Raw genomic sequence first — 26,414 nt, forward strand, 5'->3', positions numbered from 1 at the left:
AGTACAAAGTGTATGAGTTCATTCGTGAGTTTTCTAAAGATTTTTTTAAACGGTGTTTTGACTAAAAACTGTTAATTCAGAACATGGCCCAAACGCTTCTTTCGAAATTATCTTAATAAAATTATCTTTCTTAAGAAAAATTGTATATAATAAGAACCTACTTGAAAAAATTTTCCCCTTTTTAGCCATTACATTTTCAAATTTTCAATCGTAAAGCTCAAACTTAATTAATCAGTCAAAATTATCATAGTAGATACCTGAACTCGGCATTACTACTACAGTAACTCGAATTTACCATCAGAAAAGGCTCCAAATCTTTGAATATCATGTTCTTTCAAATCAAGTGAATTCAGCTTTAAAAGCCTATGTCACGATAAAAATTAAAAGTTTTGAAAGAAAAGAAGAAAAGTCTGGCTGATTAATCGCGCGTAAACAAACATGTGAAACTGTGCTTGCTTATTTTTCTTTGTACTGTCAAAAAATTAAGATGAATTTTTTCTCCCCCTGATTGAAACAATTCAACCCTTCTGTCAAATAGCTTTTTATGGTGAGCTCGGAAAAAATTGGACCTTTTGGTCAAGAGAATTTTCATCAACAATTGATTTGAATTTTGAAGGAGAATTTGTATTGGTATTTTTAGTTTGGTGACAATAAATCTATGATCATTGGAACGTAGATTTGAAGGTTGTTTTTACAGGCTAAAACCATGGAATTTAAATTGGCAATTTAAGACTTAGGATTTGAGGGAAATCATGGAGATATAGACGTATTTAAAAGAAAATCAGATAAAATTTCATCGATAGGAGTTTTTACGTACACTTCGAATACAACAATGGGAGATGAAAAATACTTTGGAAAAAAGAATAGCGGCGGCAGAAGGCGGAATTCGTTACGCCGCTTAATACGCTCAGCCACATGGGTTGTGGGTGAAAGACATAAAGTCAACGGCATTGTGGGTGTAGTTATTTTTGAGTTCTTATCTTGCATTAGTTTTTGTCAATGTTTTGAAAATATGTTAAGTTCTTTTTTCATTTTGATTATCTTCATATAGAATATAACTTTCAATGAAGTGACTTTTAACACAAAATGGAATGTCCAGTAAAAAGAATGATACGAAACGTTCCAGGATGTTCCAGAGACAATCTAAGAACCTTAGAGAACGTTCTTGATCGGGACCTCTTCATTTCATTTGTATTCGAAATTGCTTGAGATGACGCGTCTGTTCAATGCTCCATTTCATTCATATCATGATATTCATGACGTAATGTTTTCTACGGAAATTCCCCGGTTTTAGCCAGTAGTTATTTAAACTAAATTTAAACTAGACAAAATTTGTACCGGGTGACCCACGAAAAAGTTCAGACGTTTCCCGACATCTTGAAGCCGAACAAATTTTCCAAAGTGCTTGGAGTTTTGATATTTAGAAAGTAGATATCCTAACTTAAAATTTGAGCTATCACTTTTTAAATTTGACCGACTTGTTCTCTACTTATGAGCTTTTAAAGTCAAAATTCACTTTTCGGAAAGTGTAAAAAACACGTAAAAAAGAGGTATTAAATTTATGCAATCAATAGACCTTTTCATAAATTACGTCACGAACATCACTTGCCTCGTTTTGAAATTATTGCCATGGTGATTAACTCCCAGCGGTTTTTATTAAAACTACTTCCTATTCATAAAAGAACCATTTATGTCTCAAGGGACACGATAACCAGGGTAATTGTTTGAATACGAGGCAAGTGATGTTCGTGACGTAATTTATGAAAAGGTCTATTAGAAAATCACTTACAAATTGACTTATTTAACGAGTTTTATGATATTAATAATTAATAAAAACACCTTTAAAAGTACTTTTTGTTTAAAACAAGACTAGCTTTTATAAAAATTGGCGCTTTTGTAGATTTTTCAGATTTTTTTCAAAAACTGTATATCAAAAACGTCTAAAAATACCAAATTTGATACCCCTTTTTTACGTTTTTTCTGCACTTTCCGAAAAGTGAATTTTGACTTTAAAAGCTCGTAAGTAAAGAACAAATTGGTCAAATTTAAAAAGTGATAGCTCAAATTTTAAGTTAGGATATCTACTTTCTAAATATATAAACTCCAAGCACTTTGGGACATTTGTTCGTCCTCAAGACGTTGAGAAACGTCTGAACTTTTTCGTGGGTCACCCGGTATAAAATTTGCCACTACTGGCAAAAACCGGGGTCTTTCCGTAGAAAACATTACGTCATGAATATCATGAATTGACTTTAACGCGACATTTCCCTATATCATTAAAGCTGCTAGTAGTTCGTGTATTTGCGTTTGTTTTGGCAAAGTTTTAGAAGTCCAAGTCATTTCATTCATCTATTATTCCTTGTGCAAAAGGCTACATGCAAGGGACTTAGGTCTTTAGGTCAACCTGCTATGAATGTTTGGAGACATTACATTGGTCTACCTCGAAATACTTGATTTTATTTAAAACCCTGGTAAATTTGATCCTTAAGTAGATAGAAATGTTTTGTTCGGAGACTTTACTCTGTTTATCTGCTAAATTAGACACTTTAATCATCATTTTTCATTTCTTTCAGGGGGGGTCATGCAGTTATTATATAAACACTATGACAATTACTACCGCGGTGGTATATAAACCAAAATTTGGGAAAACAGTTACTCCACCAGTGGACTGCAACATGGGTGGTGCCTAAGCCCGAAATTGTTGATTTTGGTAGGATATGGTGTACTAAGTGAGCACATTTTTCAATTTTTCACTTAAAATTTTAGGTTTTAAAAGTTCCGGAAGCAAAAAAATTCAAAACATTTTTTTCAAAAGTCAAAAAAAAATCACAAAATTTTTTCTTCATTCAAGGCATGAAAGATATTTTAACAAACTTGGAAAATGATTGATATATTTAACTCTTGAACGGTCGTTAATAAGACGTACCCAATAAAATGGTATCAAAAATGAAGAATTCAGTGAAAAAATTGCCAAATTTGGCATTTTTGGGGGTGGTATACACCAATTTTGAGGGTAAAATCAGTTAGTACACTATGGAATAACTGCAAGGGTGGTGGTGTCTTTAGAAAATGTCTAAAATTGCAGTTACTCCACATAGTGTCAAGGAGTAACTGCAAGACCCCCCCCCCCTGTTTCTTTTCTTCCTAATAATTAATCATGATATTTTTGCTCTTCATAAATCTTTGATCTAATTTTCTTTAATTACAATGACCTTTTATAGATTTATGATTTTCCCATAAGCTTACTAGATTCATTTTCACGTAAAATAAGTAAGTCTGCAACCGCAGTCGGATAGCTATTCATCTGTAGGAAGGAGAAGGTGCCACTATCTCTCTCCCTTAATTGCCAAAGATACACTTGATTCTTGAGCGTCAAGCTGAGAGGCATCAAGTACCATTTTGTACGAAGTACAAAGTCTTTAGTATGACCAAACAATGATTTATGAATAAACCCACGGTCTTCTTGTGCACCGTAACTGAACGCTCTACCTGTGTACTACAGTCACATTTTCACATAACGTCTATTTACATTGCACTTCCTATGCCACATAAGGCACCTGGTAGAGTCACGCAACATTGATTTGGTACTAGTATACACTGTACTAGAATAAAATCCCCCTTATTTTAAACGCCCCCTTATTTTAAACGCCCCCCCCCCTCGAATGAACGCCCCTGCCTCCTAATAACTAATTCGAAGTAATATGGTAGTCCATTTTCCAAAGTTTGGATACTGGAATCTTAGATGATCCACGCTCAAAACGTCCACATATTGTATGTATTACTTACTATCAAAATATTTTATCTCCGCCATTTTTAGCATGTCCGCCCTTCGACTCATCATCAACGACAACAGGAGGAAACGCAACACAACCCAGAACACAACTTCCAGCAACAATCATACACAACAGTCACGACCGAATTCAACAACAACACACAACATTTGAACCAACAGACATACTACACCCAACAAAATGAAGCCACCCGTCATCCACAACCAGCGACTCCACAACGCCCATGGAATGGTCCCGTAACGTTCACTTTACGTAAAAGGAATGAGGGTTACGGCTTTACTTTACGTTATTTTGTTGTGTACCCACCGACGCCGCAGAAAAGTTCATTCGATGATTCCTCTTTAGACAGGGTAGGTTGAAATACGTTTATCCTAGAATTTTATATCTCCATTTAAGTATAGTCAAAGATTCTCTAAGCAATATTCATAGCCACTTATTTACTACCCAAGTTGCGCTTTCCGCGTGGTTTTCACGCAAATGCTAGATGGTAAATAACCTTTACCACCAGAAAAAAAAGGTACCCCTTGAAAAGAAAAGAGAGCAGGTTTGGTTGAACCTCTCGAAATGCGAAATGAGTTGCAAATGTGATAGCAACAAATTTTCTAGCCTGGGGAAAAATGAACATTCGCTTCTAGCCTTTGGCTATACTTCATTGACCAGTTAACGGCTATCAAAACTTGTTGATCCAAACTTTTTAAGAAGCTGAACATTTTCCCGACCTTCAAGACTTGTCGGAAAAAAATCTCTACGTCGGGTGCCAGATAAACTTGTAAGCCATTACTATGAAAAACCATGGATATTTCTTGTTGAACTTTTTCTAAATTTTTCAAGAGACATTTAGATATTAACCACGTAGTTACATTTTAAATTAGGGATAAGGGCGAGAGAATCTGTAGACAAAAATTGATTTGTGCCGCTTTAAGATTTGCGGATTGAATTTAGTGCTTTCTTTGTTTTAACGCGGCATATTTTTCATAATCTGGATTTTCTGGATAATCTGGATCATAATGGATTTTACTTTCAATCTGGTGTTTGCGTGAAAACCACGTGGATACTCTATCTAGCCCCTTCGAAGTTAAACTCAATAGGATAGACATTTTCGTTTGAAATGATCATGATGTTATTATTTTGGTTAGAGACACTTGTTTGTGGTGATACATGCGATCGAAATTCATGGAATGTTTTGATTACTCTTGCAATTTGTTGTCATTACAAGGAGAAAGCCATTAAAAAATTCTTGATGCTTTTTTATCATTACGATTCTTTTTAATTGGAAAACTTAAAAACTTCAAAGGAAGACTTCCCCTGCTATTTGGTTCATTTACTTTTTAGTCTAAAATGTTTATTTCAGTTTCAGTTTTCAGACTAGGGGTCTTTTTTAACGCAAACCTCTTTCTGAAATGGAACAAGTTTTCTTATCCTTTCAGTTAACAATGCCTTACAAACCTTACTCCGTAACTCGAAATAACTTGAACAAATTTGTGTTTCTCGTGTGGGTTCGAGTTATGGAGACTCCTCTGTATTAAGCCAATAATTGAAGCATTTAGCTTCACAAAGCTGTTTGTCAGTCTTTTTAAAATGCTCTCAACTTTTACTTTATAGTCTCCCATCTCTAATGCTCTTTTATTCTTTCTTGCCTTCCAAAAAAGTTTAATCAATCCTGTCAATGTCAAGTCTAAAAGTATAAGAAAAAACACATCTCAAAGTTTTACCAGAAAAAGGGCTGTATTTAAAAATATTATTATAATTGGCTATACCCGGCAAGTTAACTATAAAACAACTCTGACAATACCCATAGGATGGTACCATATATATAAAGAATAATCTCATTGGCTCTAAAAAGAATTTCGAAATGTGTGATCTGCAAAATTTATCACCAATCGAATTTTTTAAAGAAAACAAACTTTCTCTTAATTCTAACCCTGTTATTTTGACTCTAATTAGTTTGTTTTTGTTTGCCCGGCTTCCATCAGCCCATATCTTTACTCTTTATTCCTGACCCTTAGATAATCAAGTCCATAAAGCTTATCGTTATAATATCATACAGCTCTTTTAACGCTGATGATAGCCAAATTTTGCCGAAACCTTAGAATTAATTTTGAATAGTCTTTGCCTCAAATTTCAGAAATAGCTGCTGACTTCCTGATTACCTTTGACTTTCTCATTCCCGAGGGTACATTCCAGGTGCATTTCCGCGATCTTTCCGCCGTTTTTTGGGCATAACGGCGAAAATATAGTTTTTTACTGAGGTACTCAAATGTGTAGACAACAAACAAAGCCCTTGAGACTCAGTTCCTAACAAGGTCGAAGTTACATTTGTAACTACCCAGAGTGAATGAAGGTCTTTTTTTCCGTTGTTAATGAAAATATTTTACCGGGAGTGACAAAGTTTAGCCATCCTACGGTAGTGCTCTAGAAAATTAGATACATAAAGTGGGGCTATATTTCTTTATTTTAACTGTTTCTTTCTTAACAGGGTTTCAACCGTGATAGTTATTGGTTAGCCAACGGTTTGAATGACGCCAATGATGATGACGAGGCGTTTGTTTCATACGCCCCTGCGCCCTTGGATACTTTCTTCGTCAAAAATGTCACCAAAGGAGGCTCAGCGGACGAAGCTGGACTCAAAAGTGGTATGTGTGAATTTTTTGTTTCCTCAGTGCGTATGAGTGATCTGAGGGGTCTCAAAATATATTCAACGGAGAGTGCTTGATTTCCTTATAAGGATTATGGCTCTCCCCGTTGAAACCGGCTGCTACTGAGTGCACTTTTGACCTTAATGAAAGACTTAATATCTCCCAAAGGTTCAAAGGACTTCAAGATTTTAGGTTTTCAATGTCATCTCTGAGATGCGCTTTCAATGAAGAAGAAAGAACTAAAACTACACTTTCACTTTCGTTTTTTAGGGGATAGGATAGTTTCGATAAACGGAGATTTGATTGGTGGCAAGAGATACAAAGATGTCGTGGAACTTGTCCAGTATTGGTAAGAAAAGTTTGTCTATAGTAAAGCCTCTTATTCATGTTTGGGAAATTGAGAATATTAAGATTTTTCTATAATAAAGCATCTTATTCGTGTTTGGGAAATCGTGGCAATGCAAGAGGAAGTTAACTTTAGTTAAAGCCTATTTTGTCCCATTTTAACTCCTATGTTTTCAAAAGTAATAAAGGTTGCGAAGTTGAAAATGTGTTAGAAGTTAGATACAGTAATGTAAAAGAATTGTTTTGGGTCTAAAACAAATAAACAGACAAAATGAATAAAGTTTGGGTTTGAAGCGAGCTGTTTTGACGAAAAGAACAGTTGAATCAACGTAAAAGAGATAGAGAGATATTTTCGAAGTTTGTGTTTACCCTGTTTATGTCTTACTCTGCACATTAAGTTTCGCTAAATGATGTCAATCGGTGTTTCTCCAAAGACGTCAAAATCAATTTAACAGTGTGATTTAAAGTCTTGGATCCTTTGTTTCAGTGTTTTAACCACTATATAAAATAACATAGCCTGGATGTCTTGACACTAGCTCTCAACCAAAAATAGAACAATTTGTCATTGAGCCATTGACAGGTTGGTGTCAATCCTTGTAAATGATAGAAAGGTAGATTTTTGTCTTCCTTTGTAACTTTTTCCCTATAAAGATAATGACAATTGATTGTCAAAAGTGTAATTAAGAACTTTTACTGTTAAGTTCATTGTTTCCAGTACTTTTACCAATAAGAAATAGCCGACTAGCTAGAGTCGAATCTTCTAATTTCGGATTTGAAGCCAAAGTTATCTGGTATTCCGACGACGGATTGTTGGCCTCTCACACTAAAGCTCTAAAGGAGCGGGCCATCGGATAGGAATAATAGTCGGCTTTTGATTTGCCGCATCTCCGTTCGGGATCAACGGCCATTGCGTGTAAATTTGAAAATATTTTGGTTGGACCGAACGATCTCCGAAAACTCCGAAATTCCGTACAATTAAACCTTTCAGATATTGAAATTTTTTTTCGACTTTCAGAGTTTCAGCGTGCCGGAAAAGAATTTCTACATCGAGTTCCCATCTTTCTATCACCTACCTTGTGCTTTTCTCTTTCATAAATTGTTTAAAGTTTATCACGATTTATTGACAAATTTCATGTGTGTTTTATTTGCATATGTCCGTCAATTAGAATTAACAAAATTAGACGTCAATCTATTCCCTTATATCCTATTAGTCTTTGTAAAATCTTTAAGTCAAAATACGTGCGAAATTTTGCTGTTTGCCAGCTTTGAGATTTTTTTCATCGGATGAAATGGATTGTTTGGAAGTGTTTGCGAAAATTGTAAATTGTTTGGTTAGATTTTAGAACTTATGTTAATCTGTACGCTCCTTTTTATTGTTCGTTTTATTTTTGTTTTCTTTTAAATTTGTGATGTGACTTCAGAGTGACTGGCTGGTAGTTTTTCAGGATCAGATTGAAGTCTCGTAGTAATATTGCGCATTAAATGCCTCATGAAAAAAAAAAATTATAAGTCTGCTAAATTACGGGGTTCGTGGGTCGTGGGTCCGTGGGTTCGTGGGTCACGTGGGTTCGTGGGTTAGAAAAGTGCGTGGGTTCGTGGGTTAGAAAAGTGCGTGGGTTCGTGGGTCTGAAATGTGCGTGGGTCCGTGGGTTCGTGGGTCAGAATTTTTTCTACGTGGGTTCGTGGGTATTTTTTTTTACGTGGGTTCGTGGGTCCAACTTTTTTTTACGTGGGTCGAAATTTTTTTTACGTGGGTCGGAATTTTTTTTACGTGGGTCCAATTTTTGTTTACGTGGGTCGGAATTTTTTTTACGTGGGTCCAATTTTTTACGAGCTGGTCAAAAAGATTTTTTTTAAAGAATGGGAGACGACAAAAGTTGCCCCCCCCCCCCCTAATATGCCCAACATATTAAATTCATCGCTACACGTTTTTTTTTTATAAGAACATCAAAAAACTTTGAAGCCTTCGGATGTTCTTAACTTTTTGGGTTTTAAGCCTAAAAATCTTCTTAAAATGTTCTTATTTTCTGCATTTTGTGAGAAAATTGGTGCCATTTCTTATAAAATTGCGTGTTTTAGAGTCCACCAAGCCTGTTCTTAAATGAAAATTGGTGTTTCTTAAGGTCCACCAAAGCCTTATAAAATGTTTTCTTACACTAATGCTCTTAAATTTTTTACATCATATAAGAAGCCATTATGTTCTTTATTTTTGTAAACCACGCTCATTTATTCAACAAAATAATGAATTAGATTCATCATTCTAAAACCACTCTCTCAGAGCCTGATTGGTTGTCATTGGTTGTTGGTTGTTGGTTGATTTTCTCTTTTTCATTTAAAAATGAGCGGAAGCCAAAAAAAACAGGTGAGAAGCCGAAACAATTTTTTGATAAAATTAACAATAGCCTATTAAAAGATAAAGCGAAATGAAATTTGTTCGTATAGTGAAACAATATATGACACGAATGCATATATTTCAGCAATGTAAGAGAGACGCCATACACGTTTTTTTTTATAGGAAATCAGAATTCGAAGAAGCCTTCTAATGGTTTCAAGCCTTAAAATGTTCTTAATTAAAGTCTTTTAATTCATGTGTACATAATCAAAAATGAAAAATGTTCTTATTTCTTTACTCTTGATTCTCCAAAGCCTCCAAATGTTCTTAACCTGTTTTTAATTATTTTTGAACTCGATGCCTAATGTTCTTATATACTTTGTTCTTAGCGAAAAACGTGTATGGCGAAAGCCATCTTCTTTCGCGACATTGCCGTTCTAATTTTTACTAATTTATCTTTTGCTTTTTGAGTTTCACTTTTTGTCATAACAGTATTTTTTTACTCCGCTGATCAACTACGTTACAGAGCACATTTGTTTTTCTTTATCGCTTCGGAATATTACATCTCACTTCGATTCGTATATTTTCGTTTATTTTTAACACATATTTTTCTTGGCATTTTGTTTTGGCTTTTTGGCTTTTTTTGCATCCAAAACCATGGCAACAACAAACAGGTAAGAATTATCTTTCCTTATTCTAAGCTCTCTAGAAAAATTGCTGGTGAAAAGTTGTATTAACTCTTTCGATACCGCCCCAGCCAAAATCCTTCCTATAGAAATGACGTCTTTTTTCACCTTATAGCCTCTGATAGGGGAGACGACAAAAGTTGGACCCTCGTGCAATGTGGACCCCATTATGGACCCTCTAGAAAATGGCGGGAAATGCATTTTGGGTAATTTTAATGCATTATGGTAAAAATTGGATCTAGGAATCCTCAAAATTACAGATCAGACTGTCTAGTGTGTCAAATGACTGTTTTGTTAGTGTTATTTGTTAAATAAATTCTTCTCTCTAAAACCACTCTCTACAGCCTTACTAGTGGGGGCGTACGGATTATCGGTATATCCTTTTTTTGATTTGTATTTCGGGATGAAAGGGTAAAATCGATCGGTACTCGGTATTCCAACAACGAATCGGTATCGGTAATTGACACCTTTTTTGGTCGGTATTTTGGAATTTCTTGAGAAAACATCGGTATTTCGGGATAAAGTGGCATATCCTGGTGAAAGAAATGCTCTAAAATAGCCAGAATAAACTTGTTTTTAATGCATCGGGAATTGCCCAAAATGCATTCCCCGCCATTTTCTAGAGGGTCCATTTTGGGGTCCACATTGGGGTTCATATTGGGGTGGGTCAAACTTTTGTCGTCTACCCATCTGATAAATATTTTCACTCGCTTTGAAACTGCATTTTCTTAGAATTTACTTTTGATTAAAAACGACGGTTTCAAGTCTTATTAGTGAGTAAACTCCCTGCAAACATTCTCATTTGACAATTGCTAGAATCCGGAAATTCTCTCTTTCTGGCCGTATTGAAAGAGTTGTTAACAAAGGTCAAAAATCTTTAAATCTACTTTTTTGGATCCATTTCTCAAAAAACTTGTTTTTAGCACTGGCAAGTACAATCATGGTCATAATATTTGAGACAAAGGGGAATTCCCAGCAAATTTTTAGAACCACAAATGATTTGGAAATGCTTTAACTTACGGTGGGAATATAGAGTTTTAACTCTGAGTTTTAACATTAGACTTAGGAGCTTAGGATCTCAGGGTCCAAAAGCTCAAAAATGGTCCAACAAGGCTTAGAATATAGCTTGGAAGCCAACAAACCCCTCCCAAATCGAAATATCCAATGGAATAAAGTGGAAAGGCTGAAATCGCCTTTTTCGCCCGAACTTTAAATTCTGAAAAATGCTAAAATACCCAGAAATGCCAATATATTCTGACTATGATTGTACCAAAACGGGCGTTTTTTTCCTGTCCTATGTCCAGCATCCTCTCGGCCCAATATATAGGGGGGGGATTATCTGACCAGCGAAAGCTATTGACACTTCTGATGGACGCGTGGCTGGATATAAGATTTCCTATATTTTCAGTACAGTCACCGGACCCACTGTACGGTGTGAATCATTTGGGCCCTGGAGCTGAGGCTGGTATTTAAGGTTCTTACACGCTTTTTTTTAAAAGAATATTAAAATGTTTCAAAGTCTAGATTTTGAGATATTACGTGGATAAAAAATGCTTATGATGGTTTTATGTTAAATCAATTTTAGGGGAATTATTGTTAAACAGTACCCGAAGGAAATTGTGGAAGAAACAATAATTCCAGGAGATGGTTATTGCATTATCAATGCGGTGATTCATTGTATGAGGCAGAAACAGATGAAAGTGATACCTTCGCGCGATGGATTACTTCAAATGATGAATGAAGTACGAAATTTTAAAGAATTTAGAGCATTACGCATTGTTTATTGAAGAAGAAAATGATTTTGTTGGACAGCTAGAAAACTACATTTACAAGCGAAGTTACGGGTCAAATATCATTGACTTGATTTTATTTAGCATAAGCAACACTCTAAGACTTTCAATCAATATTTTCGAGCTGCACAATGGCTCATACACGCTTTTTAATATGAAAAGCATACATCCAAGAGATGAAGCGCCGCTGTGTAACATCGATGTTGTTCGTCACTCCGACCACTTCAATTCAATTTCAATAATCGGTTAGTATACACTTTTGTAGAATTTATTTCAAATGAAAAAAATTCTATCCCACTTTTATTTGGATTGCCGATAGTTAGGGTGAAAACGGTCTACGCAAAAAAGCTTTGCATTTTGAAAGAATTTGAAGCATAACAAATATATTGGTCCGGAAAGATTGAGTCTAAACTATTAAGACAAAAGATTGTTGTTCGAGTTCTTAACCTTTTGGGACCGCCAGGGCGATTAAAATTGCCGACATAACAGGATGCAAACGGAGTACCTATTTTAGATTCTTCCCTTTTTTACATTTGAATTTACTCAAGTTTATAACTTCACTATTTAATGATTTAATTGTTAACATTTATTTTTCAGAAACTCCTTCATTCAATCAAGGTAACAATGAAGATATCCGGATGAACTTTCATAACCAAGGACTCGTCAAAACAGGTAAAACAGGTGTAATTCTTTGTAACGAACTTAGGATTTGGCTTATTTTAGTCTGTTAAACCTTTGGGTATGTCTAGGCTGCTTCTCAAGACCAATTTTTCCAATGCAATTATCTTAATTATCAACTTTTTCTCAGCAAAGACTCAGCTTGCCCTATAAAACCTTAACTTAATTATGTCTAAATAAGCTCTCACAACATTTTTTTTTATTATTTTCAGAAACTAGAGAAGCAGATGTTAAACCAAATTTGGACGATTTGACTTTTGAACAAGGTATAATTAGAAATAATAACACGTTTTTATACACATATATAGTGATACATTGTCTGAGTTTGAATGCTTAAAATTACCGCAACTTTTTTTCTTTCATTATTAAATTTGACGTAACTGAAGGGGAAAACATTGGCGAGAAGGAATTATGGCGAATTGGGCGAAAAATTGCCAAATTTTTTTTCCGCCAAAATTAATTATATGGGGGATTCACCAAAATTAATTCTCGCCAAATTCGATTTGATTCGATTTTCTGTGGAATTTTTCTAATTCGGACAAATATAATAAGCTAAGTTGTAAACAAAACAAACATTCCTTATTCGCCAAATTTTATATTTTTTCTTTTTTCCGCCAAATTGCATCGATATTTCTTCTTGCCAAAACTCCTTTCATCCTTAACCCTATTTGTCAGCTAGTTTCCCAGGGAAATTTTTTTTAATTTTGACTCCATCACTGTGACGTGCAACTAAATACGCTTTTTTGGTATATAAATGACCATGCTAGGATAGGTGCTATTTCATGGTGCTACTGGTGCGGAAGAGTTGCGGTAATTCCGGACGTGCCATAACAAGCCCGAGTCCTTATATTTTTACTAGGCCTTTCGCGAACAGATGTTTTTAATTTGTTATAACTTTTAATCATGTCGGTCTTTTTTTTTTTTTTTATTATTATTATTATTATTATATAAAAGAATTACAGGTATAGGCACACAAGGGCCTCTCGCTGATCTTGTTTTACAATAACTTTGGCTTAAAAAACTTTTTTAGGTAAAGTCCGTCCCGTGGACTTCCTCGTACTCTCCACACATAGTCATTATGCGACTCTGTTTAATTTCTTTCGTCTGCTTTCTTCTTCCATTCTTTTACTAGGTTTCTTTCCATTTTTGTCATATCGTCCGTAATGCTAATCTTGGAGTATTTTTGATGATTTTTTAATTCGGTCAACCTCTTTACAAATTTGTATTTTTCATGAGCGTCTGTAAATATGACTTTGATTGGTCGTGCACCTTGTGATTTTCCAATGCGAGAGACATAGGTGGGTTGCGTCATGATATTAACATCTTGCAGAAGCTCGTTAACGTAATCTTTCTCGCTATCGTTTTCACTCTGATTCACTCCATGGATTATGATGTTGGCATCATTTAATTGTTTTCTTTGCTCTTCCATTATGTCTTCGAGTTTCTCGCTTCGAAGTAACTTTTTAATATTTGGAATGTTTAATTGATTATTTGTTTTTGTGATCTCAGCAAAACTTCTTTTTTGGTTGGAAATTTGATTTTTTCCATGGAACTTGGTATTCATTGTTTCTTCTATTTTCGTTGTCAGTTTTGTTTCCAAGGCGGAAAATTGAGTTTCGATCAGGTTGGTGACACAGTTCTTGTCTTTGATATATTCTTGACATCTTGTTTGGAGTTCCTTGACCACGTTGCTCAATTTTTTCTCATTTTCGTTTTTTAATTTTATGATACTTTCGCAAGCTTCAATTTCTTTTCGGCTGTGTGTGCGGCTTTGGATTCGTTCTGCTTGTTCGTGGACTTTTTTGTGCAGATCTTTCGCTATGAGACAGCAGTCTATACATACATATTTTCGATAATTTTTAGTCATAAACATTTGTAATTGATATATCGGTAGTCCGGTGCATGCATAGTGCAGTGTTCGTAGACATTTATGGCATTCGAGTCTCATTTTATCGTTATCATTCGTACAATTGTGTTCCGTACATTGATTTGTTTCGTTTGAACCTTCGTCAGAAAACCGAATTTTACCAGGTGATGCCATGTTTAGGTGAAATTTGGTTGAATTTTCGTTATTTTGAAGTTTTATTGAAATTTCGCCATTTTTTTTCAAAAAAAAACGAAGAGCACGACCGTTCTGTTTGACGTCAAATTTATTCTTATCTTATGCGCCAAAACCTCTTCTGGGGTACCGCCTTGTGTTTACGTGGGAAATAAAGCGTTGAGCGTTAGCTTGTTTGTTTAAATATATGTTTGGATCTTTGAAATTTTTGAATGAACAAAAACTGAAAGAATATTATATATGATGGTGGAAACAACTATAAGTATATGAGTAACAGTTTAGCCTACTGAAGTTAAAAATCACACCACCACATTTAACAATGACTTTCCGAAAAAGGAAATGTTATAATCCTTTTCCTTCCACGTTCAGGGACATCAGAAACCGTCTGGCAAAAAATAACAAGAGTAAAGAAGTCAAGATTCTACAAGCGAGGTATGTCATTAAATATTATCCAATTTAATTTTTTGTCACCTTTTATGGTTTATTAACATCACCGCCATAACTACAAAATTGAAGTCAGACCCAAAACACATTTCATAAAAAAGAATTTCAGTTTCGGTTATTTTTACTTCTTAGAGCACCAAAACAAGATCGTTAATGGAAATAAACATGAAGTTGTGGTTATTTCGGGTAAATATTATCGAATAATTTTAATCTAAAATGTTAAGCCATTTTTTTATTTTTTTTGTGGGTGACAGGTGACAGACGAGGATTTATCAAACAAATAACTGTGTCCGATGAAAAGATTTAATCATATAGCATTGTTTCGTTAAAATTTCTTCCGCGAAATGCGCAATTTTCAAGACTTCAATTCGCCCACTTCAATTGACTCTCGTAAATTTATGTTTCATCATGTTTTCTACATTTCTGGTGGGGCGTGTAGTTAAACATGGCTATAAATTTTCTTTTTATCAGTAAAGAAGGCTGAGATGAGTCCTAGATGAGATTTGCGTTGCATCAACTCCATCAAACATCAAACTGAAGCTTTGTAATTTGAAATTTATATATTTGTATCATATTTCAAAAAACTATTATATTCAATCATAGATTCGGAAAGTGAGAATGAATTGCCAACAAGTAACCGCTACTCTGCACTATCAAACGAGGAAGTTTTCAACCCTATAGGCCAAGGTATTGAGACGGGTAAATTCTAAATGACGTCTAGATAAAATTAGTGGATGTGATATCAATGGTTTTACTCAATTTTTTCTATGAAATTTAACGTCAAATTTAGACAATAAATTCACAAGACAAGAATCTTACTGATACCATCGAATTTCTATATATTTTTAGTAACAGATTCAGATAGTTATGTCACTGACGATAGCTTCAATTTCAAACCCTTTACCGCTCAGCAAAGCAAATCTATTGGTAAGAATTTGGGATTTTCAAGTAAAAAATCAGCTATAAAATAATGTCACTTTTTGAAAAAAATATCTATGTTTTGGCCCATTTTACTTCGGAACTTTTTATGCTATACGCCGATAAGGTGACAGTGGAATTTTATCTCAAGTTTTGTTCTTTTCGTATATAGACCATGAAGCTGTGATCCTAATCAATTCTGACAGCGATGAACAAAGTTTCCAAGACGACATTGGTCCTGCTTTACATTCCCCTGCAGTAATCGACAACGTGGGTGAATGCATTGAGGTGATTAGCAGTGGCAGACAACAGAAAAAGATACCTCGGACTATTTGGGCAGATGAGCCGGAACAGATTGTGGAGGAGATTCCTTTAGATATTGACGGTTTGCAGGTATATAGGGTTATAGCATCAGAGAGAAGTGAATTTAGTGCCAAATTGAAAGATGGAAGGCATTGGAAAAAGGACTCTAGAACTGAATGGGCTGGTTTCAAGTCTGTGAGGTATAGAGATTGCTTGGGAGGTTACTCGTGTCCAAATACTGACTGTTTCTATTTTCTCGAATTCAAACATCCAAATAGAAATCGCTTCAAGAGAAAGAATATTTGCGAGTACTGTGAAGGAATCGGAGATTACACGCCATGCTCAGCAAGAAAATATACAGCTTTTCGATCAGACAGCGAAGCATATGTCTACCATATTGGGTTACACACTTGTTATGCTATGCTAAACAACAACATAACCGACCAGCTTCCATCGTCCAGGAAGCGGTTCAAAGAGACGCAAACGTAAGACCTCGGCAAATACAAACGATGAGTATATTATCGGATTTAAGAGCGAGAAAAAACTGGTCTGAAGTGGAAAGTAATGCACGAAAGGTTTTAAATGTAAAAAATCTTTCAAACGAGAAAATTAAACAAAAGAAAGTTATGGAGCCTCACGGAGGAAGTTTTGAAGCTGTCAGAAACCTAAAAACATACACCGACACACAAGATCCTTTTGCTCATCAAAACCATAGACGAAAACAATGAACTGGTTTTTAAAACATCGACTCTAGAGATGAAGATTGCTAAAAACATGGAAGCATCTGGTGAGCATTTCCTTAGCAAGGAGTATTGCCATTTTGACGGCAACCATAAACGCGTCAAGAACTACGTAACACTAACGGCCAGCGTCTACCATCCTATGTTACGCAAACAACTAGTGCTAGCCAGTATGAATTGCAAGCATGAAGACGAAACATACGTCCAGTTGTTCTGGAGAAATTTTAATGACGCGTTTAAACAAGTAAACCTTACGGAGCAAAAATTTAATCCAAAAGGCTGGGTTACGGATATGGCTGGGGCAAACTTCAATGGTTTGAGTAGAATTTACGGCGAGGATGTTTATGAACAAAATAAAGGGGTGTGAATTTCATTTTAAACAATCAATAGAAAGAAAGGTTAAGAAGTTAGGGGATCAAGGTGGTGAAACATTCAAAAAACTCGCGAATGAGTTGCTGCTATCAGCCACGGCCGAAGCTTACGAGGCTGCGATTAAAAAAACTAAAAGATTTTGCCAAAGCTAGTGCTCCAGATCTAAAGGATTGGATCTCTTGGTGGGATGATCGAAAGGAGAATGTATTTCGAGCATTTACAAGTTTTGGCGCTCCCCAAAGTAACCTCGCCGAAGTCGTACATGCAGGGTACAAACACCGGGATCGTATGGGTGTCAACCTTCTTGAATGCGCATATTTTGATATAAGGGACAGTATCCTTTTAGCACTCAACCTTGGAGAGCTTGAAAAGGGGGGACACGAATGTGGATATGGTCAGTCCATTTCTTCAAGAAACAAACAACAAGCATCAAGAGATATTGGGCATGCTGAAAGACTTGGTCGGGATCTGATGGATTTTACAGTTCAGCAGACTGGAAGTAGTGGAAAGCGAAAATCTTGTGAGCCGGTGGAGGGCTGTCACCCACCCAAAAAGCGAAGAAACATTGGAAAGTTATTTGACAATAGACTTGAAACTGCAAAAAAGTTGGAGGATATGATGAAGGTTAAAAAGTTAACTCGGCTATCGTCTCAAAAAATCGAGTGTCAGATATTGGGAACATCTTCCGGAAGGGTACATTACACAGTAACTATATGCAATGTACCTACATGTACATGTCCCGATTTTAAAAAGCAAGGGTTGGTTGTTTCCTGTAAACACATAATTTTTGTTTTTTTATTCATCATTCGTTCTGAGGAAATGTGCAATGAACGCCACATCGGTGATGACGACCTTTGCAATTTGCTTTCAAACGTTGAGGTTGACGATAAGTATAAAGCAAATCCGCAAAGGTTACCATCATCAAACAGAGATCGTGGTGAGATTTTAAGGAGCCACCATCTCTACAACCAAGGTCAAACTTTCACTGTCCACAAAAAAGCTAAACGAACAGCTAAATGCTCTGCTCGGCAATGTCAGGAGATTCTGACCGTTGGTAAACTGGCATTACGTGTGGATGGTGCACTATCGGTGATTTACGAGAGACCGGAAGCAGTTGAGAGAAAATTTTATTTCTGTCCAAAACAGAACTGTGTTCTGCAGTTTCCAGTGTGGTCAAATATTAGACCACCTGGAAACACAAGTGAACTTAAATTCGAGGATGGCGTCACACTTGAAGACATTTCATTTTATACTGATATTTGATTCATTCGGTTTTGCAAAAGTGTAGTTTTTAATTAGAGAACCGTAATAGCAAGCACAGAACGTTGTTTTAACGTCCAAACAATGTTGTTTTCACATCAGAACATTATTTGGACGTTGAAACAATGCTGAAATAATGTTGTGTGTCTGGGAAGCTATTGTTAAAAAATCCCTTGCAGTAAAATTATTTTTCTTAATTTCACGTTCTTAAGATGTTGTTCTTAATTTTTAAACATCTCTGACTCAATGTTTCTTATAAAAGTAAAGTATCTGCAACATGTAACACTGTTTCAACCTCCAAATAACGTTCTGATGTCGAAACAACATTGTTTCAACGCGTCAAAACAACGTTCAGTCTCTGGGGTTATTACGGTTCTCTAAAGACAATGTATCTTTTTTGAAGACTGTCATTTCTTTTAAATTTCCATTGAAGCCGTTAAGTACAGCACGAGTGTGTCAATTGAAAAACGGTATACTCATAGTAGTAATTTTTAGGAAATCTTCTTTTTTAGCTTGGCTGTCTATATGTCCTACATTAAATTTTCTTTATATTCTCTATGCTAGGTGTTGCGACGATGGGTTTGCTCTCTTTGCGGATAGGCCCTGCATTGGAACAAACATGACTCGTAGCGCATAGAATAGATTTAATCACAAGACAAACATGTTTTTGTTTTGCAATCCCAATCGCGTAGGTTTTAATCAATTCACATAGGCCAGTACCATAGACTATTCCCCTTTCAGGTGATAATCAGAAATCACGCGATCACTGAAGTGGTACCAACTCTACTTACGGATAGGCCCCGTTTTAGTAATGGTATCTCTACAGTGATTGCCCACTTCTCTTACTAATCTACTTCTCTTTTACATATTATTTTCTCCTAAAAAAAAGAAAACTGAAGTATTTATGTCTTAGAGATTTTTAAACAAAACTGTACATTTTCTTTATAAACTTATATATTGCACGAAGAAAAGGATCATACTGGCGTTTTTTAGTATTATTCTTGATAATCAGTTGCTTTTTATAAGTTAGTTTACTGCCAGGAGAAGCCAATGGGCGCAGGCGGTGGGCGCTTTTATGACTGGAACTGCCACTGTTAACCCGTTGTTTCGGTGTCGATGTTGCAACTTCTTTATAAACTTATTATATAGATAGATATTCGATATACAAATATATACCTAATATCTGGTGATAAAGAGATTAGAAAACGTATAAATCTTTTATTAATATGAATAACGTACTCATATATTTCTTTTGTTTTCATTTTTAAAAGAAAAAGCTAATCAGTTTTAAATCTCACTTGTTTCATTATAAAAAAGATTGTTTCAGTATGTACATTCTTTACAAAAGTCCTGCCTGCATATTTCTAATTCTTTTTACTTCACACAGAGCTTGCAAAAAAATTGTTCTTCTTATGTTTCTAGAAAACATTTTGACCCACGTAAAAAAAATTTGACCCACGTAAAAACAAATTAGACCCACGTAAAAAAAATTCCGACCCACGTAAAAAAAAATTGGACCCACGAACCCACGTAAAAAAAATACCCACGAACCCACGTAGAAAAAATTCTGACCCACGAACCCACGGACCCACGTACATTTCGGACCCACGAACCCACGCGCTTTTCTAACCCACGAACCCACGCGACCCACGAACCCACGGACCCACGTAACCCACGGACCCACGACACCCACGCGACCCACGTAATTTAGCAGACTCTATGATATACTGAAAATGTTTATTGTTATTTAAAGTGTTCATTAATCGACCAAAATTCTGAAGATTTTCAGTCATTTTTGACGTGAAATAGAAAAATTCAGAGAATATACAAAAGCGATGTTTACTGTATTGATAAAATCTGGGTACGCCCACCAAATCTTGTTGCCTACGGATCGAACAGGGTGAGTTATGTTATGTTCATATTATATTTCAGTTTCAATATTATGAGAATTTGGTTAGGCTATACGTTCTTTTTTATACGAACGTCAAAAATCTTTGAATCTCTCGGGGACTTAAGATAAAATGACGTAAGATGTTCTTATTTTGAGCATTTTGAGAGTATTTTAGTCTAATGTCCTGAAAAATCGGGTGTTTTAGTGTCTGAAAATCATAAAATGTTCTTAATATATTCTAAGTGTGATCGCCTCGAAGCCTCGTTTTACGGCCTAACTTTCAAGGGGGGGCTAGAAATTCTCACTAGTCTAAAAGTAACGAATTTGCTATCAATAGTTTCTTTTTTGTAGCTTTTGGGTCTTTCGGAGCTTTTCTCAATAATCTGGTCCCAACTCTTGTCTGTTTGTTTGTTTTCAACGATTTCAAAATCTATCTCAAGTGAAATAAAAATAAACTTTCGTTCTTTCAAAACTTTTAATTCTATCTCTATAAAAGAAGGTCATCTTATTGCTTTGGATTTGGGCAAAGTTGATGAGCATGCCATGCGCCGAATCAGGTCGGATCTGTTTTGCTACAGGAAAAGGTGAAAGCTGGGCAATGATTCCTTATTTGTGTTTCCACTTAATTGTTTTCTATTGAGAGAAAAGCTTGAAGTATGATTTGGAAATTGAATTTGAGAGGTACACCACACTTTCCTATCAACTAAAACTAGCTACCAGTGCTAGTGGTCATAAATCAACTGCCTTAAGACACACTAAAAAAGAAAAAAAGATTTCTATTTTTAACATTATTACATTACCTTGTGGTTTTGGTTTAATTTCCGGTGAAAGCTTTTCATGAAAGTGTAATAAACTTTCTACCACTGTACTTATTATTGAACACTGGGTGAACAATTTTTATTTGCGCTCTCTTCCTATCAATGATATTGTATGGTATTTCAGTAATTTGTAGTGGTCAACTGTAATTTTTCTTTTTGGGGATATTTTTGTTGTATTGTTTAATGACTACATTGATGGACCTTTATCCAAAGAGTCTGATTTGAGTTGTTTCTTCTGAAGGGTTGAATGACAGAGCATCATTTCCCTATTTTTCCTTTTTCCAGGGGGTGAAATGATATGGTCGTTTGTGTTATAAAAGGGTTCGTAGCAAGTTTTTAAAATTTCTTGGAACCTATTATTGAAATTTCCAAGGGGTAAAGGAATGATTTTAGTTTGTTTGAAGGTTAACAGAATCTTGCTTTCCTGGGGTTTTAACATAGTTTGCCTTTTTTGTACGAGATATTGGCACAGAATTTTTTGTCCACTCCCTGTATGGATGCTATAAAACGTGCAGCCCAAAAAATCAGAAAGTTGATTTCATTCGGACATTGGTGCATAATCCACACAGACTTGATGACGTCATTGTCATCATCTTCGACCGTGCAGGACCGTGTGATCTTTATAGTCTTTTTAATTCAAGTTTACTCTTTGCTACGTGATATCTATGGGTGTTCATTTGAACCACTCAGCATTTTGACGATTATTTTCTCCTTTGCTCTTCTCTAGTTGTATTAAAACTATTGAACTTGTACTATAACTTGAATCCATTTCTCGCATTTTTCATGTATTTTTGTCCATTTTCCTAAGAAATTGGCTGTTTCTGAGTCTGCAAAAAAACGTGTAGCTCGAGAACACCAACCAACAAATTTGTGTTATATAGCAGACAGGGGATTTTTTTTTCTACTGCCTTCTGCAAGCTCATTATAATTGTCATCATAGTGTATCAACATTAATATTGTGTTATTATATTCCCATCTTTTTACTTCCTGTATAATCATAATAATACCAATGTATTATACGCAATGAAAGAAAAACCTTTTTCTCTGTTTCTCTTGTGATAAGCAGCAAATTAATTACTGTATTTCTATATGTGTATGGACGATGTGTCTTTATCATTATTTTTTTAATTCAATTTTTTTGGCAGTGAGATTGTTAATTATCTGGCTTTCGAAATTTTGGTCATTTTGTCAGTTTTTTGAAGTAATACTCCGAGAGTTTTGAGTTTTTTACATACTAAATGTTTTTCTTGTTCAGTGGAAATTGAACTAGTCTTAAGCGGGTTTAGGTGAACCTCGTTTTTTATAATTTTGACTTCCGTTTGACTAGCATTGGGAAGGTTGTTTGTTTTAAGTTTTCTCTCATCGACAGTGTTTAATAATGAGCATGGTTTAAAGGCCGGTCTCCACTTGCGCGCGCTGTGATCGCAACTTTGGCTTCAATCGTTTTTGCTTGGAGAAAAGATTACGTCATAAAAACGCAGCGCGCGCTTGGAAAAAAAGTTGAATGTATTTCAACTTTTTTTTCAAGCGCGCGATCGTTACGTCATATCGCACCAATGGAGTTGCTTCATTTTTCTTTTGACCAATAGCGTGGAAGCTCTGCTCGAAGAAGAGCGATTGAAGCGCGCGCAAGTGGAGACCGGCCTTAACATTCAGGAGAGATAGACATTTTATCCATGATATGCACCATTGCAATGTCTTCCACGGACCCAACAGCTGATTGGTTGAAAGTGACGTATTGACTGATTTTACGTCACTTACAACCAATCAGCTATTGGAGCCGTGATGTAATGTCCGAATACATTGCAATGGTGCATATCATGAATAGCACTTGAGAATGTATTGAACACGATTAAAAGCTATTGCAAAAGACTTTATGATAAAAGCGATCAAAGTGTGGCTAGGTCTGTTTGTTGCAGTAGGATCATCTTTCCTCCTCCCATTTATTTCCCTGATGAATTGAAAAGTCTAAAATTAAGTCAGTTGCATGACCTAGGAGAAAATTTATTTATTCTCATGTTGTGTACTACAATTCCTTCAACCCAAAAAAGTTGATGATAGAGGGTATCGACCACCTTATTTGGATATAATTAGCAAAAGGGAGACTCCGTCGCAGCTAATTTTATCAAATTCTTAGCATTATCAAGTCTTAGCATATAATGTTGTTTTGACTACATCATTTCTTTAAATAGAATGACCTTAATCTTGGTATTAATTCCAGTTCACAAAAAAAAATGTTGAAAATATAATAGATTAGTAATTTTAGTGGAAGGTAGCTCTATATGATCAATATGTGTGGAGTTTTGGATTATTGTACGCCAGCCCTGGATTGTGATGGATTATCATATAAATCATATAAGTTGGATATCACCATTTTGATGGAGACAGCGGAGTCTCCATAACTTGAACACGCAGGGGGAGTACAAATTTTGTTCGAATTAAGAAAATTTCGAGTTATGGAGTACAAATTTGTTCGAATTAAAGAAATTTCGTATTCTCGAGCACAAATTTGTTCGAATTAAGGAAATTTCGTGTTATGGAGTAAAGTTTATGAGGCATTGTTAGCTGAGGGGACCATAAAACTTTTTTGAGTTAAGTACAGGGCCCGCGCCACCGGGGGGCCGGGGGGGCCATGGCCCCTCCACTTTTTTGCAAAGCAAAATAAAAAATTTCTCTTCACCTAATAATCTTTTTCTTTTCTGTGCGCGTGCCAATAAAAACGTTAGAACCTTTCTAAGAGGGGACAGATGGACACTTAAATAAGTCTAATTATACTATTTTGTTTAAAAAAAACAAACTTAACAGTTTTCTTTCAGAAAATCAGAACAAAAAGGAAGCTGTTTTAGCCAAATAAGACAGGTCAGAATCGAACATTTTCCGCCCCGTCGGCGCAAACCATGGTTGCGCCTCCTTAGTCACTATATTTTTGTTGGCCCCCTCACTTTCACAATCGTGGCGCGGGCCCTGAAGTAGACATTCGAGTTATAGAGGTTTGAGTTGAAGAGACTCCACTGGTGCTTTTACAGGACTTTTAGGACATTGCTGATTTTTTTTTGGCGGAAACCAGATCAAGGAAACTAGTTAAAAATCTGCTTCCCTGGTTTTCACATGGTTGTTGAAAGGTGTCCATGTACTTTTGGTTTCGTCTTTGAGACATTGGCTTCCAAAAAAATTGGGCATCGCAATATTAATTTCTTATGGGTGCTTTCCCACTTGTTCATCAACTAGTTTCATACTTGTTTCAATTAGACATTTTTTCTTCCCCATAAAGAGGTATAATGAAGAGAAGCCAAAGCATTAATTAAATGTTAATTAATTTGATGGTTAATGATTACTGTAACACAGAAAAGTTTTCTCATAGAATGCTCTTTTGAAGCAAAGCAAATTGAAACATTTTGGATCCCTCAGTAATTAAAACAAATTTGCAAGTTCGCATGTACAAATTGGTGCAAGTTGACTGTATTTTCACAATGTTTCTAAAAAGAAAACCTTTCAGTCTCTTGGTTTCTCGCAAAAAAAATCTTCAACATGAATAATCGGGGAAAACTTTCGTTACAAATAATGTGTTTTATGATATAGAACGGAAGCGCGCCTAACATCCTGACAAATTAGAATTACTCAAAATCTATGCTCGCGCGGCACGAGAGTTATTGTGTAAGCAGGTGTTGTGAAAGCCTATGTATAAGCAAATATTAGGAGATACGTCCTTTCAAAATAATATGTTATAAAGATTATACCATCATCATCTTATTATTATTATTACCATCATTCTAAAATTAAATTGACAGATTAGTACATTCGATATGGTTCCGTTGGAGCGGATTTCATAAGTGGCCTTCTAATCTGTTCCCCTACACCTGTTTGTTTTGTCGGTGTTAGTATAGAGACACTGATCTATATTTAACCCTAGATATGTCTCACCGCGTAGGGGTGAAGATAATAACCCTCCGATATGGCGGACCTTCCAGATGTTGAAAAATTTTCCGACCTTCAGAGCTTTAGCGTGTTAGATGAAAATTTCTGCATCTGGGTGCCAGATAACCCTCCGATATGTTTTACTATATTGCAATTATTATTTCAGGGATCTCTGCGTTTCACAAATTTAAGAGTTTGAATCAAGTATTTTAGACCAGATTAAGTGTCATTTTATTCAATCCACTGGTCACAGTTTCAGGGTCACAGCATTTCTCAATCTTGAGATTTTAAGAGGGGCTCAAGGTCCCCTTCAAGATGCTTCCCCTAGTAAAGAATATAGGAAGACGCTCGAAGGGCTACGAGATCCAAAATTTTGAATTAATGCTACACTTTCGCCTTATGTAATTCCTTATGAAAATGTAATTTACGTTCATCTAACTGTTCCAACCTCCAAACGTTTAAAAAGCTAGTTACCTGTAATTAAAGTGTGGTATCATTCACTCGCTACCAGGTCTCTTGGCTAATAGATGAGTAAATGAAGAAGTTCCTCAATATTCTTTAAGTAGTTGGTTGTTCCTTGCTTTGTGTGTTTCTTTATGATGGTTGGTATTTGTATTTTTAGCAAATAAGTTTTCAATAAGGTTGGATTGGTTTGTTTCCCTTTAAGTTTTTGCATTGAATTTTACTCTTTTATCATTTATATTCTACTCTTCACTATCTTTACAACTATCTTGGTTCGAAAGTTTAGATTTATTCTGACTTTAGAAACCAAATTGTAATATTTTAGGTATTGACTATTGTAAATCCACTTTTGACTATCTTTCCAACGTAAATTACACAAAAATACCATCTTTATCATAATTCAGCATCTTAAATCTTTTCACAGAGATGGAATAAATTTTTGGCGTTAATTCGTAAACATTCTTATTCTTTACCTCAATTTGATAAAGGACTGCGAAAAAATGCTGGGTACTGTATTTGAAAAATGTTTAATTTGAAATCTATCTGATTACACGTAGCCACTGGCCGTATATAGTATTTAATGATAAATAAATGGACATAATACTCAATATTTATGTCAAGCTGGTTTTTATCAAAATATACGTTTTATAAGAACAAACTATATAAGAAAATAAGGCTTCGATGGCCAAAATATTTAGAAAAAATTAAAAACATCCAATTTCCTAGGAAAATGGACGAAATACTCATAAAATGGGGGAAAATAAGATGTGTTAAGGCGTTTTAGGCTTAAAACTCAAAAAGTTAAGAACATCCGAAGGCTTCAAAAGTTTTGGATGTTCTTATAAAAAAACATGTATTTATAAAGGGTATGAGAATCTATTACTGTATAACAACCATTTAGAAACAATCTTTTTCACTTCAAAGGTGCGCTGTCAGGAAAGGACACTCTGGGATATTTCTTTTTTCTGATCATT

General features: G+C 35.3%; 2 protein-coding genes across 3 annotated transcripts in view; both read left to right on the plus strand.

Moving 5' to 3' along the window:
- The window catches only part of LOC136808796 (rho GTPase-activating protein 23-like), a 63,519-nt gene that overhangs the window by 10,377 nt on the left and 26,728 nt on the right, over window positions 1-26,414 (plus strand). For both annotated transcript variants that reach the window (XM_067065337.1, XM_067065336.1), the window contains exons 2-4: window positions 3,818-4,141; window positions 6,268-6,424; window positions 6,698-6,776. In XM_067065337.1, the coding sequence (XP_066921438.1) occupies window positions 3,818-4,141; window positions 6,268-6,424; window positions 6,698-6,776 (560 nt within the window). The remainder of the gene's footprint in view (window positions 1-3,817; window positions 4,142-6,267; window positions 6,425-6,697; window positions 6,777-26,414) is intronic.
- LOC136808752 (uncharacterized) lies at window positions 11,545-16,471 on the plus strand. Its single transcript, XM_067065289.1, has 8 exons — window positions 11,545-11,825; window positions 12,178-12,252; window positions 12,471-12,524; window positions 14,687-14,749; window positions 14,894-14,947; window positions 15,365-15,448; window positions 15,611-15,688; window positions 15,852-16,471. The coding sequence occupies exons 1-8, from the start codon at window positions 11,735-11,737 to the stop codon at window positions 16,469-16,471; spliced, it is 1,119 nt and encodes a 372-aa protein (XP_066921390.1). The 5' UTR covers window positions 11,545-11,734.

Source organism: Clytia hemisphaerica, unplaced genomic scaffold (genome assembly GCF_902728285.1).
Source record: "Clytia hemisphaerica strain Z4C2 unplaced genomic scaffold, Clytia hemisphaerica genome assembly, whole genome shotgun sequence".
Taxonomy (NCBI): Eukaryota; Metazoa; Cnidaria; class Hydrozoa; order Leptothecata; family Clytiidae; genus Clytia; species Clytia hemisphaerica.

Bases quoted from the DNA above. Each gene is read 5' to 3' on its own strand.
- LOC136808752 (XM_067065289.1), top strand. From the start codon at position 11,735: ATGAAAAGCATACATCCAAGAGATGAAGCGCCGCTGTGTAACATCGAT. The intron at 15,449-15,610 runs GTATTGAGACGG...ATATATTTTTAG, and splicing joins TTTCAACCCTATAGGCCAAG to TAACAGATTCAGATAGTTAT. The intron at 15,689-15,851 runs GTAAGAATTTGG...TTTCGTATATAG, and splicing joins TCAGCAAAGCAAATCTATTG to ACCATGAAGCTGTGATCCTA.